This window comes from Phoxinus phoxinus (genome assembly GCF_949152265.1).
Source record: "Phoxinus phoxinus genome assembly, chromosome: 14".
Classification (NCBI taxonomy): Eukaryota; Metazoa; Chordata; class Actinopteri; order Cypriniformes; family Leuciscidae; genus Phoxinus; species Phoxinus phoxinus.
In genome coordinates, this window is record NC_136889.1 from 2230156 (window position 1) to 2243737 (window position 13582).

The 13582-nt window shown below is 36.6% G+C and overlaps 1 protein-coding gene across 2 annotated transcripts in view; it reads left to right on the forward strand.

Moving 5' to 3' along the window:
* Positions 1–13582, forward strand: part of lyst (lysosomal trafficking regulator) — a 127589-nt gene that overhangs the window by 79633 nt on the left and 34374 nt on the right. For both annotated transcript variants that reach the window (XM_079636293.1, XM_079636294.1), the window contains 7 exons: positions 2770–2950; positions 3177–3346; positions 4113–4343; positions 5697–5863; positions 5958–6110; positions 10582–10743; positions 11913–12104. In XM_079636293.1, the coding sequence (XP_079492419.1) occupies positions 2770–2950; positions 3177–3346; positions 4113–4343; positions 5697–5863; positions 5958–6110; positions 10582–10743; positions 11913–12104 (1256 nt within the window). The remainder of the gene's footprint in view (positions 1–2769; positions 2951–3176; positions 3347–4112; positions 4344–5696; positions 5864–5957; positions 6111–10581; positions 10744–11912; positions 12105–13582) is intronic.

Below are 13582 nucleotides of genomic sequence, written 5' to 3' on the forward strand. Positions count from 1 at the left end.
GGCCGATATTTCCCGCCACTATCCTCGGGCCGTGTCGGGCCGGGCCCTTGATAAAAGCACGTCACGTGTCATGCGCAGCGTCTCCTTCACTCGCACGCATCACACCGGGACTGCTGTGCTGTATTGTGTAGCTCAAGTGCAAGCTTGAAGATGTAAATAAAAATAAATAAAAACAGGAGAATTAACTTTGAGCAAGTTTGGTGGAAAGTATGGAACCATTTAAACAAGTCGTGGGCAGTGACATTTGATTAATCAACATGTGGCACACTGTAAACTGTAGGAGCAAAGCCATCTGAAATATTTTTCATTCAAATATTTTTGATAATATTTAGATTTAAAAAAAAAAATTCTTAAGTTTTTATTATTATTAATTTAAAATGTCTATATAGTTTTTATTATTATTTTTTATTTATTTGTTTTAGTTTTAGTTATTTCAGTATTTCAATTTAAACTAAATTAAAAAATTTGCCCTCTTTTATATTCTATTTTATATCAGTTAGCATTTATTTTATTTCAAGTAATGAAAATGTTTTTTGTTTTTTTATTTATGTTTTTAGTTTTAGTGAACAATAATGACCCTGTTAGCCAAAAATCTTCCATTACTGGCATTTCCGGAAAAGCCGTATGATGCTTGTGACGAAATCCTGATTAAATTTGTAACCCACCGCACACTTTTTTGATCATTCAAATATGCCTCACAAATTAATTCCCTTGATAATATGATTTATATAACAGATACCGGTACCTAAAATCATGGTCGGTCACTTAAAACCATTTATAGACGTCTCTTATGTATGAATTTCCGTAACTCAAACAGTAGAGCATGGCGCAGGCATGGTTATGGGTTTGATTCCCAGGGAATGCATGAACGGATTAAATGTATAACTTAAGATAAAAGCATCTGCCAAATGCATAAATGTACAGGTAAATGCTTAAAACCCTAATAAAATGTAAAGTGCATAGCAAGATGGTTTTAAACAAGTACGGTATGCTTTTTTTTTTTTGTATGTAAATGTATCCAGTAAGTATTTTTTTTTTTTTTTTTTTTTTTTTTTTTACACAATAAGACAGCCCCAGAAATGGTAGTCCCTAGGTAGTGTGCTTACTACTGAACTAGGGAGGAAGTAAAACACTTCTAAAGCCTTTTTTCAAATATTCTGTGATATATTTAGTTCTTCTAGAGGTGCGTGATATATCCAGGGAGTGCTTTTAAATTACACGTGATGATTGAATAATGCTCTTTAATTATGCTAATTTATGCCACTCAGTTTTGGAGATGAATGACTTGTAATATCAGCCTAGATTTATAAGTTGCATCATCTCTTTAATGCGCTAAAAATAAAACGTTATCAGTCAACAGTTTCTGGGTAATTGCTTCCTGTCTTCGTCATCGCTGTTTCTGTGCTAAACACATATCCCATCTATAATCAGGTCAACTCATTAAATGTATTATAGTCCCCCTGTTATGAAAATCAAGATTTTAATGTTGTTTATATGTCTTATATGGTGTTTTTAATATGCTGTAATATGTAATATTACACAAACCATGTGTAAATTCATAAGTCGACAGCATTGCTGAGTATTTTCTGCTTAAAACTGCAGTGAACCAAAGACAGTCTCAAAAACACGGTTTGAAATCGCTGGTGTTTCTGACGTCACAAACTACCTTGTAACCAATCAGATCAACGTGTGATCGTCAACCAGTGGATTTCTGTTACCCCTTTTCCACCAGCAAGAACCAGGTGCTGGTTCAGAGCTAGAGCTATTGCCGGTTTGGAGTTGGTTCTACTGACGGGTCTTTTAAGAACCGGTTTGCCTTTCCACAGGCTAGAGAGCCACAACAGAGCCTCATCTTACGTCACTGTATACATCTCATGTTGCCCAGCAACGCTAGCGCGGCAGCGCCAAACAAAAACACACCAGGCTTGTTCAAAATGGTTCTGCTTCTAGCAAGCCGATCACCGCATGACATCAAAGCACTGCGAAAGCGATCCAAAAAGCACAAGGAGTCGTATGCTCTCCAAACACTCCCGGAGCTCTGATCGGTCCGCGCCGCTCCGATGCATCTCGAACAAGCCTTACATCAACAATGGCGATCGTTGCGTTATCCGGTTGCTCATGGCTTTGCGAACCTACATCGACATCCAAACACGGCGAATCCAACGCGTTCATCCAGCTCGCCGTAACTTGCATAGACCGAGATTACAATCGAGCTGCTATTAGCTCGATTAGCTGCTATTTAAAAAATGGCGGTCACAAGTTTCTGTTCGTCTTGTTGGTCACGGTAACCCCGCCCCTGACGCAAGCGGTTCTTACTTCTAGCCCAGCAATGTTTTGGTGCTACTTAAGAACCACTTTTACTGGTTCGGAGCTGGTGCTTTGGTGGTCGAAATACAAAGAACCGATTTGAAACTAGGCTCTGGCTCCGAACTAGCACCAGCTCTGCCTTGGTGGAAAAGGGGTATGAGTGAGTGAGTGAGTGGAGGCGGGGCTCATTTGCATATTCATAGAATCGCGTATACTAAATGAGGCAAGGGTGTCAAGTTACATTCAAGCTATTTTAAGCTATGATTTTTTTAGGAAAAACTTTTAAATATGTCATTTTAATGATCAAAGGTGATTTTAAGGGATAAAATGATTGACTACAGGGGGACTTTAACAACTTTTAATTCCGAGATCCAATCCACAGCGCATATTTTTGGTTAGGCTCTGAGTCCCAGCCGAGGTTCTGATGTTTCTCTGACGATATGTGTTTTCTGATTGTGTCAGGTCCAGTGCAGAAGACTGTCTGGTGCTGATCTGCTGCGGTCTGTATGATCTGCTGAGAGGAGTTCTGCTTCTGCTGCCGGACGTCCAGTTGGAGGAGGTGATGGACAAACTGATCCAGCCTGAGGCTCTTCTCGTCCTCGTCAACCACTCTTCTCCTCTCATACAGCAGGGCGTCATGAAGGTCCGTTCGGCTTTAGCTTATCTATCTATCTATCTATCTATCTATCTATCTATCTATCTATCTATCTATCTATCTATCTATCTATCTATCTATCTATCTATCTATCTATCTATCTATCTATCTATCTATCTTATGTTCATGTCAGTAAATGCATTAACTAATGTTAATTAATGAACCTTATTATAAAGTGTTACCATTTATTTTTCATTCACATTTATTCCTGCAGCTCCTGGACGCCTACTTCACCCGCGCTCAGAAAGAGCAGAAGGAGAAGTTCCTGAAGAACCATGGGTTCTCCCTGCTGGCCAATCAGCTGTTCCTGCACCAGGGGTCACATGGTCTGCTGGAGTGTTTCCTCGAGATGCTGTTCGGTCGACCGGTGGGGCTCGAGGAAGAGTGAGTGTGTGCGAACAGTCCAGAACTGACCACATGACCATCAGTGCTGAATGCCTCTTAATAGGGGTTTGTGGGATCATTAGCATATTTGAAAATTTAGCTCCAGAGTATAAAATTATAGACTATATTCATATGTATTATGTTTATGTTGTCATAAACAATTTTATTTTATTTTATTATCCTTCAAGTTCAAAGAAATAAAATAAATATTGATCGAAATAGAGATATAACAAAATTTTACTTATTTTATTTTAGTTAGTTGCCATGTGTTGGCTATAAATGTTTTATTTATTTATTTTACTGTAAAAATGAAACAGAAATGTATTTATTTTATTAAAAATATTATAAAACTATATTATATTATAATATATTGTTATTAAAATGTTGTCATTAACTAAAACTAAATATATATATTTTTAATTTGTTTAAAGAAATAAAAAAAAACTTTAAAGTTTAAAAAAGAGTTTAAGTTAAAGATCTAAAATGGCTGTAATTACAACTGAAATGAAAATTATTAAAAACTAAATAGACCTATTAAAAAAAAACAATACCTATAATTAAAAATAAAAATAAAAGCTAAATTAAAAAAAGACATAAAAAATATGAATGATACTAAAAAATCTAGATAATTATATATAATTTTGTTTAGTTTTTTCTGCAAGGAATATGTGGCAGGAAACGCATTCAAGAAACTCCTGCATGATTTCTAAATGAACCTTTACCCAACATTGCCCTTGTCAATAACCACAATCCTCTCTTCTCTCAGTCTGGATCTGGAAGACATGGAGAACATCTCCCCGTTCAGGAAGCGGTGCATCATCCCAGTGCTGGGTCTGCTGGAGAACTCTCTGTATGAGAACTCGCTGGTGCACAACAGCCTGTGTCTTCTCCTGCAGCTCCTCAACGCCTGCCCGAAGCTGGCCGACATCTTACTGGACCACGGCTTACTCTACGTGCTCTTCAACACACTCTCCACCCTCAACGGCCTGGAGAACGGGTAATGTGCCTTAAGCCCTATTCGGACGGGATTAGTATTACCTGGTGTGGCCTCTAGTCATTTGTAATAATTGTGGAGGTTGTATGTGATCTTAATTCCGTGTGAATCGGTCATGTCTGTAATTTGTCAAATAAAAATTCCACCGCAAATGACCTCCCATATTTCGCCAAACACCGAAGTCCTGTGATCATATTAGTCCTGTGTGAATCGGCATCTCTGTGATTTGGCGGTGTCGCATATCATTATTTTAAGGTTTTTGTTTCCTGTGCGCTTTTTTAAAAATCCAGACTCATTACATGCAAAGTGAGATATTTCAAGCCTTTTTGTTATAATTTTGATGATTATGGCTTACAGCCTATTAAAAAATAGAATATTGTGAAAAGGTTTTCATAAGCTGTAAGCCATAATCATCAAAATTATTATAAATAAAGGCTTGAAATATCTCACTTTGCATGTAATGAGTCTATATGTAAGCAATAAGGTGCTGGAGGCAAGAGCTGTATCGTGAATAAGTCACGGCTGAAGGGTGTTGTTAGGCACGACGCAAAGCGGAGACAGCCGTGACTTATTCACGATACAGCTCTTGCCTCGAGCACCTTATTGCTTTTATAAAACGGTTACCACACAATACAACTATTAAAGCCGAAAAATATGTATCTATGCAACTTTCATGAAGTAAAATCACTAAAAGCCATCCTTCCGCTGGAAAAAATAGTCCCTGACCGTAAACAGCAACAGAAGTTACGTACATTATTTCGCCATTAGATGGCGGCAAAGACTGTCTTTATGAGTGAGTCAGTCAGTAGAGAAGACTTTTACATTGAAAGGACTCAAACTTGTGATCACGGAGAAGGAAGACGCAACTGACAGATGACTATAGGCACGGAAAAACCCTTAACTGTTAAAAGGACAAGATATCGCAGCGGACATTCAAACAGATTTTTTATTATTATGAATATATAGGACTGACCTTAAGAAAAATGCTGTATCTACTGTAAATGCAGGTACACTCGCTCACTCGATCCCTCACAACAATACTCTACTATAGCTTCAATATCGATGAGACCAAACATGTGTTTGCGTTGCTAAGAGTGGTTGCTAGGGGTGTTGTGTAGTGATACATAGAACCGTTGGGTGAAGCGGTCATAGCCGTGTTTTATCATGAATAAAATGGAATTGACCAATCAGAATCAAGGATTGGAACTTACCGTTTTATATAATATATTAGTTTCACCTTTTAAGTTGAATTACTGAAATAAATAAACTTTTGCATGATATTAAAATTTTTCCAGTTTCACCTGTATATAATAACTACAGTAAGTGAACTCTTTCTTGATGTTGTTGGCTCTGTAGGATTCCTCCGAATGACTACAAACTGGTGGTGTGTGACATTCAGCAGCTGTTGGTGGCCGTCACCATCCACTCCTGCAGCTCCTCGGGCTCTCAGTACTTCCGCATCATTGAAGACCTGATCACCCTGTTGGGATACATGCAAACCAGCAAAGTTCGGCGCACACAGGGTAAAAAACAAATGCTTTTGTATGACAATGAAACGGTATGTGACGTGTCATTCGAATGTAATTGGACATATTCTGTTGTAATTTCGTCTTTCAGAAATGGCCCTGGCCCTGCAGTTCCGTGTCATACAGGCAGCCATTGATTTCATCAAGACCACAGCCAATCAGGACCCTCAGAAATCAGGCAGCTACGTGCACGTCCCCACCTCGCCACATCACGCTCTACAGCAGAAGCGCAAAAGCATAGCAGGTGAGACAGTTTAGAGTTGAAAGAGTTGGCCAAAACCAAAAATTCAGGATGCACTTGACCAAAACCGGAAGTAATTGATCAATTAATTAGTCAAACTTATTTAATAATCAACACTCAAATAGCTAAACACACATTTAAATCGCACATAAGGCAGTTTTTATATTAACTTTTTAATAACAAAATTGTTTTTGTTGTTGAAAGTCCCCTTGTAGTCAATCATTTTATCCCTTAAAACTCATCTTTGATCATCAAAATGACAAATTTAAGCATTTTTTTCTCTTAACCCTCTGGAGTCTAAGGTGTTTTTGGGGTCCTTGAGATGTTTTGATATGACCTGATATTTGTATTTTTTTCAGTTGCTTATAAACATATTAATGGCAAAGGTGTAATTACACTCTATTTAGCACGAACATGACTATCATAATACAGTGCTATGCATAAGTTTAGACACCCATGCTAAAGTTGACTAAAAAGAGGAATAAAAAATCATCTTTTGGAAATTGAACTTAATGCCTTAATTTAAAAAAATAGGAAAAATCCAACCTTTAAGGACACCAATTTTCTTTGTGAATGAATAATGTATCGTAAATAAATAAATGTTCTTCCTTAAAATACAGGGTACATAAGTTTGGACACCCCTATGTTAAACTCCCATAGAGGCAGGCAGATTTTTATTTTTAAAGGCCAGTTACTTCATGGATCCAGGATACTCAGCATCCTGATAAAGTTCCCTTGGCCTCTGGAATTAAAATAGCCCCACATCATCACACACTCTTCACTATACCTGGAGATTGGCATGGAGTACTTTCCATAAGATCATCTCTCAATGCAAATCAAACCAGCTGTTAGGCTAACTGAAATAAAACCATGCAAATCTCTAGGTATGGTGAAGGCTATGTGATGATGTGGGGCTATTTTAATTCCAAAGGCCAAGGGAACTTTATCAGGATGCAGAGTATCCTGGATCCATGAAGTAACTGGCCTTTAAAAATAAAAATCTGCCTGCCTCTATGGGAGTTTAACATAGGGGTGTCCAAACTTATGCACCCTGTATTTTAAGGAAGAACATTTATTTATTTACGATACATTATTCATTCACAACGAAAATTGGTGTCCTTAAAGGTTGGATTTTTCCTATTTTTTTAAATTAAGGCATTAAGTTCAATTTCCAAAAGATGATTTTTTATTCCTCTTTTTAGTCAACTTTAGCATGGGTGTCTAAACTTATGCATAGCACTGTATGTGAGCAACATGCATGTACATGTTTGCATTTTTGAGAGAATATTATTTATGCGTGGTTATTCAAAAAACTCAAACTTAAATGTTCTGATATAAGACCACAAACGACCAACTTCACATATTCCCACAATACTTTTGACTAATGGATCTTGTCGGCTAGAGTATTTACTTCAAAATGATCTGAAAATCATCCGGGCTAATCGTTCACATTAAACAATAGATTGATTTAAATTTTGTAAGACACTTTTTGTTTGGAAAGGCAATATGCAGGTGGGCGTGAATGATCCAACAAGGTCATGAATAATGTCCTCATTCACACCTGAAGACAAAGACCTGCTAATGCTGCAGTGCATACTAATGAGCCTTAGGTGTCACTGTGGCTACAAGAAAAAATGCAAAGACAACACACACACATATATACATACATATATACATACATACATATATATACCGGTATATATATATATATATATATATATATATATATATATATATATATACATATATATATATATATATATATATATATATATATATATATATATTACTACAGAATTGGTTCAGAGTTGGAAACATCTTGAAAAAAAGTGTATTTTTCCACAAACTGTATGCTTGCAAATTGTATAATATCCAAGGTAAACATTTCTAATAATTGTGCAGTTAATTCTCATTCGTATTTTCAGAAAGTTTTGGATTATGTAGGCTATCCTCTCCCCAAATTTGTCACTAATAAAACACAAAAATAATTTATAGAGAAGGCTTATATTGACCTTTTAAGATTTTGTTTGCACCTTGTAAATTAGGTTTTGATGTGGCAGTAAAAGCTTTATAAATAATCTATCCAAAACGAAATTTTGTCTTTCATATTTCGTCTGTAACATATGGTCTTTTATAATATATATTAGGGCATAAATGTTAATTTGCAGTTTAATATGTTGCTTATACAAATACATTTTATTTCAACGTATTCAGTCGATTTTTACTCATCTCAGTAGGCAATATAGATAGTTTGCTAAAAGCGAAACTCGCGCGAGCTGTAGTAAACAACAGCATGCGCCGTTCATTCATTCAAACACAGAAACGTGATTCAAATTTAAACAGTCTTTTGCGGTTTACAGACACCATTTCATATCGCGATTAGAACAAAGCACTTACTGATGATCTGCAGCTGGATCCGTTGTTCGGCTACTCCAGCACGTTTGAGGTAAAATTTCCAGAATTATCACGATATTATTATTCCTCACAGCGAGCGTGTTGTCCAGCTGTTGTGGGCGTTGACTGGTTTGCATGTGTTGCTCCAGATAATCTGCGTCTGAATAGCGCGCGCGCTGTCGATGGGCGTGTCACATTAGCGGAGTAATGAGGTGCCAGAAGGATAATGAGCACAGCTGATCTCTCGCTCTTTTTATATAGATTACATAAACAGAGAATATTTGTTTTAGTTTTGAATTAGATAATTTAAAACTACACACTTAAATGATTATAGAGATATATAGCTCATGTCTGAGTGAATAGTATTCGCTGAGATTTGTTTAAATTTAGAAACGTGCTTCAGAAAAAAAGTTCACGGAGACGGAGAGGCATAAAGCACTCCCTGTTTACTTTCTTTATTTTACAAAAGCACAATGTTTTATTTCGATTGTAAGTGGACACATAAAAAAGTAGACATTTAACAGCTTATTTTCTCATATTTCTTAAGGCTGTATGACCAAAACTGACTGAGTATTTTAGGTCTATTTTGCTGCTATGTAAAAAAAAACGAGCAAAACGCGCCCGCGCGTTTGCCGACCCCAGGGGGTTAATGATCACACGTTGATCTGATTGGTTACAAGGTAGTTTGTGACGTCAGAAACACCAGCGATTTCAAACCGTGTTTTTGAGACTGTCTTTGGTTCACTGCAGTTTTAAGCAGAAAATACTCAGCAATGCTGTCGACTTGTGAACTTACACATGATGTGTCTTAAAGCAGATTAAAAACACCACATAGACACATAAACTGGATTTTCACCATAGGGAGACTTTGAGCATTAAGCAATACACATTTAAGTTATCTTTCATCTTTCAACATAGCTTCTGGTATTCATGGATGTTTATTTGGTGCTGTAACTAGTAGAAAAGAGTAGATGAGATGATCGCATAGTCTGAAGTAGCGAGTTTAGGTGTATTGAGTCAGTGGTTGTCTTGTAGGCAAACATCAGTGCCTTGAATTTGATGTGAGCGGCTATTGGCACTTTCATATTAAAAGTAACAAAGCTTTTTTGCGATTATTGGATGTTTAGAGGAGCTTTATACACATTATGCATCAATAGAAAATAGCATAGACTAAAAGATTTTAGATTTAAGAAACCATATAATTACTGATTAAAATCGAGAAATTATCATTATCAATCCAGAGCTAGTGTCCAGTGTCCACACAGCTGACATGTTTAACTGTTGTAGCGATTTTAGACGAAACCAACATTTCTAATTAAAGTTAGACACTGAACACAGTCAAAAACGTGCCATCTGAGAAGCGATATTTAAAGTCTGTTGCGGTCACTGATTTCAGACTGAAACCGAAAATAGCTTTTTTTTCTTTCTTTTTTTGGCGAAAATGTTCAGTAGCTGAAATAGAAACTATTTTTCATGTTCATTTGATAGTTTGGGTTTGCATTTAAAGGGACAGTTTACCCTAAAATAAACTTTTGTCATGTTTACTCTTACTCAGTTGTTCATGGTTATTTTAGTATTATAAATAAACTATTGAATCAAGTTTTTATATTTAGTTGTGTTTTTTTATTTTTCCTATTTTTTACATGTCTATATATTATTATATTATGTGTTTATATGTTTTTAGTTTAGTTAAACTAAATGAAAATGAGAAATGTTTCCTTAGCAAGTAACTAAAATAAAATAAGTAAAAATATATATTTTACTTTATTTCAGTTATCATTTATTTTATTTCAATTAATGTATTTTTTTGTTTTTGTTGTTGTTGATGGTTTAGTTTTAGTTAACGATAATAACCCCTTTCCAAAACTGTTTTTTTTTTTTTAATACATGTATATAAATCTTGACGAATATCCATGTTGCTCTTTTTTTTTTTTTAGGTGAACTGTTCCTTTAATTTCCATATCCATGTGTCCTTTTGTGTTTCATCTCCATTCATCTTGTCTTAACCATCAGCCCTGGATGTCACGCTTGATTGCTCATGTGTTTTTGTTGTGTTATCACCTCCCCTCACACTCCCAAGGTTCAATGGGGCTGAAAGACTCCATAATTCCCCGTATTCCCCGGCAGCACTACTGCTCATACGGCCTGATCCCTGATCCCTCCCCGTTCAGCTTCTTGTCCCAGGATTCCCCACTCCCTTCCCCAACCGGACCAAACTCCTACATGTTCCCCTCAGACGCAGGTAGCCATCGACCCCATTCCCACAGATGGGTGACAACATCCTGGCTCTCTCAGGGATGTTGGTCGTGTGAAAGTGAACTGATTAAAGCTTGTCTGCCGCTCATCTGCCCAGTGTCCCGAACTACTGGTGCCTGTGTGTGCTTTAACATGAATGAACCAAGACTAATACACACAGTCTAGAGTCAGTTTTCTGCAACTGTCTGTCTGTGTATCATTCTCTCTCATTTACACCTGGCATTAACATCCATCTAGGATTTTTTAAAGAAATCTATCTACTTTTATTCAGCAAGGGTGCTTTTAATTGATCATAAGTGACATGATCAATAATTATAATGTTACAAAAGTTTCTATTTCAAACAAATGCTTTTCTTTTGAACTTTCTTTTTATTAAAGAATCCTGAAAAAATCAGTTTCCAAAATATAAGCAGCACAACTGTTTTCAACACTTATAATAATCAGAAATGTTTGTTGAGCATCAAATCAGAATATTAGAATGATTGGTTCATTAGTTAATATGAACTAACCATGACTAATACATTTGTTGATGTATTTGTTAATAAAAATACAGCTGTTCATTGTTTGTTCATGTTAGTTCACAGTGCATTAACTAATGTTAACATGATTTTAATAAAGTATTAGTACACGTTGAAATGCTGTATAAGTGCAGTTCATTATTAGTTCATGCTAACTAATGTAGTTAACTAATGAACCTTATTGTAAAGTGTTACCGAATGATTTCTGAAGGATCATGTGACTAAAGACTGGATTAATGATGCTAAAAATTCAGCTTTAATCACAGGAATAAATTACTTTATATAATATATTCACATAGAAAACACTTATTTTAAATTGTAATAATATTTTTTTTGCAATTTAAACTGGACTATCTAAACTAATGCACCCTGATGAATCCTAAAAACATGTAAGGCTCACCTACTCATACAATATATAGCCATTGAGACCAGTTTTAAACTTTGCTAGCTAGGATGCATGTTACATGTCGGGTGTAAATGACAACCTGCCTTGTCTAACCACTTAGCATCAATCAAGGTTGTTTTTAATACCTGCATCTGTCTATGCATTTATGAGGTGATGAGATATTGATATTAATATCCTCTGCTCTCCACATACTGTTTGTTGTTGTGTTCACTACATGCGTGTTTCGATCAGGTCGGAGGCGGTTCACGCTGGCCCAGTCGGACTCGTTGCTGACGCGAATGCGCTCCGTGGCCAGTGATGAACTCACTGAGATGATGCAGCGCAGAATGAGTCAAGAAAACCCCATCAGAGCCAGCGAGACGGAGCTGGTCCAGCGACTGCAGAGACTCGTGGTTCTGGCCGTTAACAGACTCATCTATCAAGGTATACGACAAACATCAGCTCACGCAACCATTGAACATTTAATATTCAACTATATTATTGATCTGCCTGCATTGATACCCTGGAAATCCAGATTCTCGCGAGAGCACAATTTGAATTTGCTCAGCGAGTAGCTCTGGTGTCGAGTAATAATGCTCATTAAATATGCCCCTCTATCTGAGCTGCACCAATCACATCGGGTTATCTGACATAGGCGTGCCAGAGATGACATTAGTCATTAGTAAACACTGCAAGATGGCTATGGATGAACATCAGTTGTTTAAAACAGCTTTGGGCGCTACTATGAAAGATTTAGACTTGCCTTTTTCTCTAAAAGAGGAACAGAAGACGGCGCTCGAATCGTTCCTTTGCAAGAAGTTTTTGCTGTTTTTCCGCCCGGATACGGCAACGGTATAATCTACCAGTTAGCTCCGCTCAACTTCGAACCCGAAGACAGACAAACAGAGTAGACGTGATAAATTTGAAGTTGCAAAAGGAAGAACCCCGTGGATCAGGAGGTCAGGTGACACTGCAATAGCCTGAACTTAAGTTGGACCCAACTTTTCAAATGTAATCAACATTTTCCTAAGTAGGCCCTACTAGATGTGTTGGGCTATTTAACATGACATTTTAATTATATCATGCTGAAATGAACGAAATTATTCGATAAAAGATTCGTTCATTTTGCTGAACGTGATTCAAAGATCCGAGTCAGTAAAATCAGGGTGTCCGCGGGCGGGGTCTTAAAAAGTATTAAAAGTTGATAAATCCATTTTGGGAAAATTAAGGCCCTTAAAAGTCTTAATCCCGATTTTATGAGGTATTACATTTTGTTCAAGCTTTGTCCAAAGAGTTTGAGTCCAAAAAGTATGCATGAATATATTTATTTTCCTCCCCATTACTAATAAAAAACAACGGCATAGTCGGTCAGTGAGATCAGATTGCCGCATACAGGTGATGTCACGTATTTTGTGAAATGCATGGTTAGGTGATGTTAAATAAAATAAAATAAACTATTAAGTGATGTGTCGTCGTCCTCTACATGGCACAAACTACAACTGTTTATTAAGTTAAAGGTTTGTTGCTGATTTGAACTTGAAGTGGCGATGAGGTCTTAAAATATTTTGAAAAGGTATTGAAATTAACTTCAGGATTCCTGCATATACCCTGAAAATGATCCGAACTTCCCACTACTACTCCGCTGGTAGCTCAGCGTATGGGGCTTAGTGATACGTCACCCCGTGTATTGTTGTGATTGGTCGTAGTGTTAGCCAATTGCGTGCAGTGAGATTTTCAAATGCATGCTTGGTGCCGCCCCTCGAACTGGCCGATTTTCATTAATCGACACCAGACCATTCATCTTTCAGATTTAGGTCTGGATTTCCAGGCTACTGCATTGACACCATTAATTTAGTTAATGTATATATATATAATTAACTAAATTAATAACTTTTTTACAACAAAAATGAAACATCACTGAA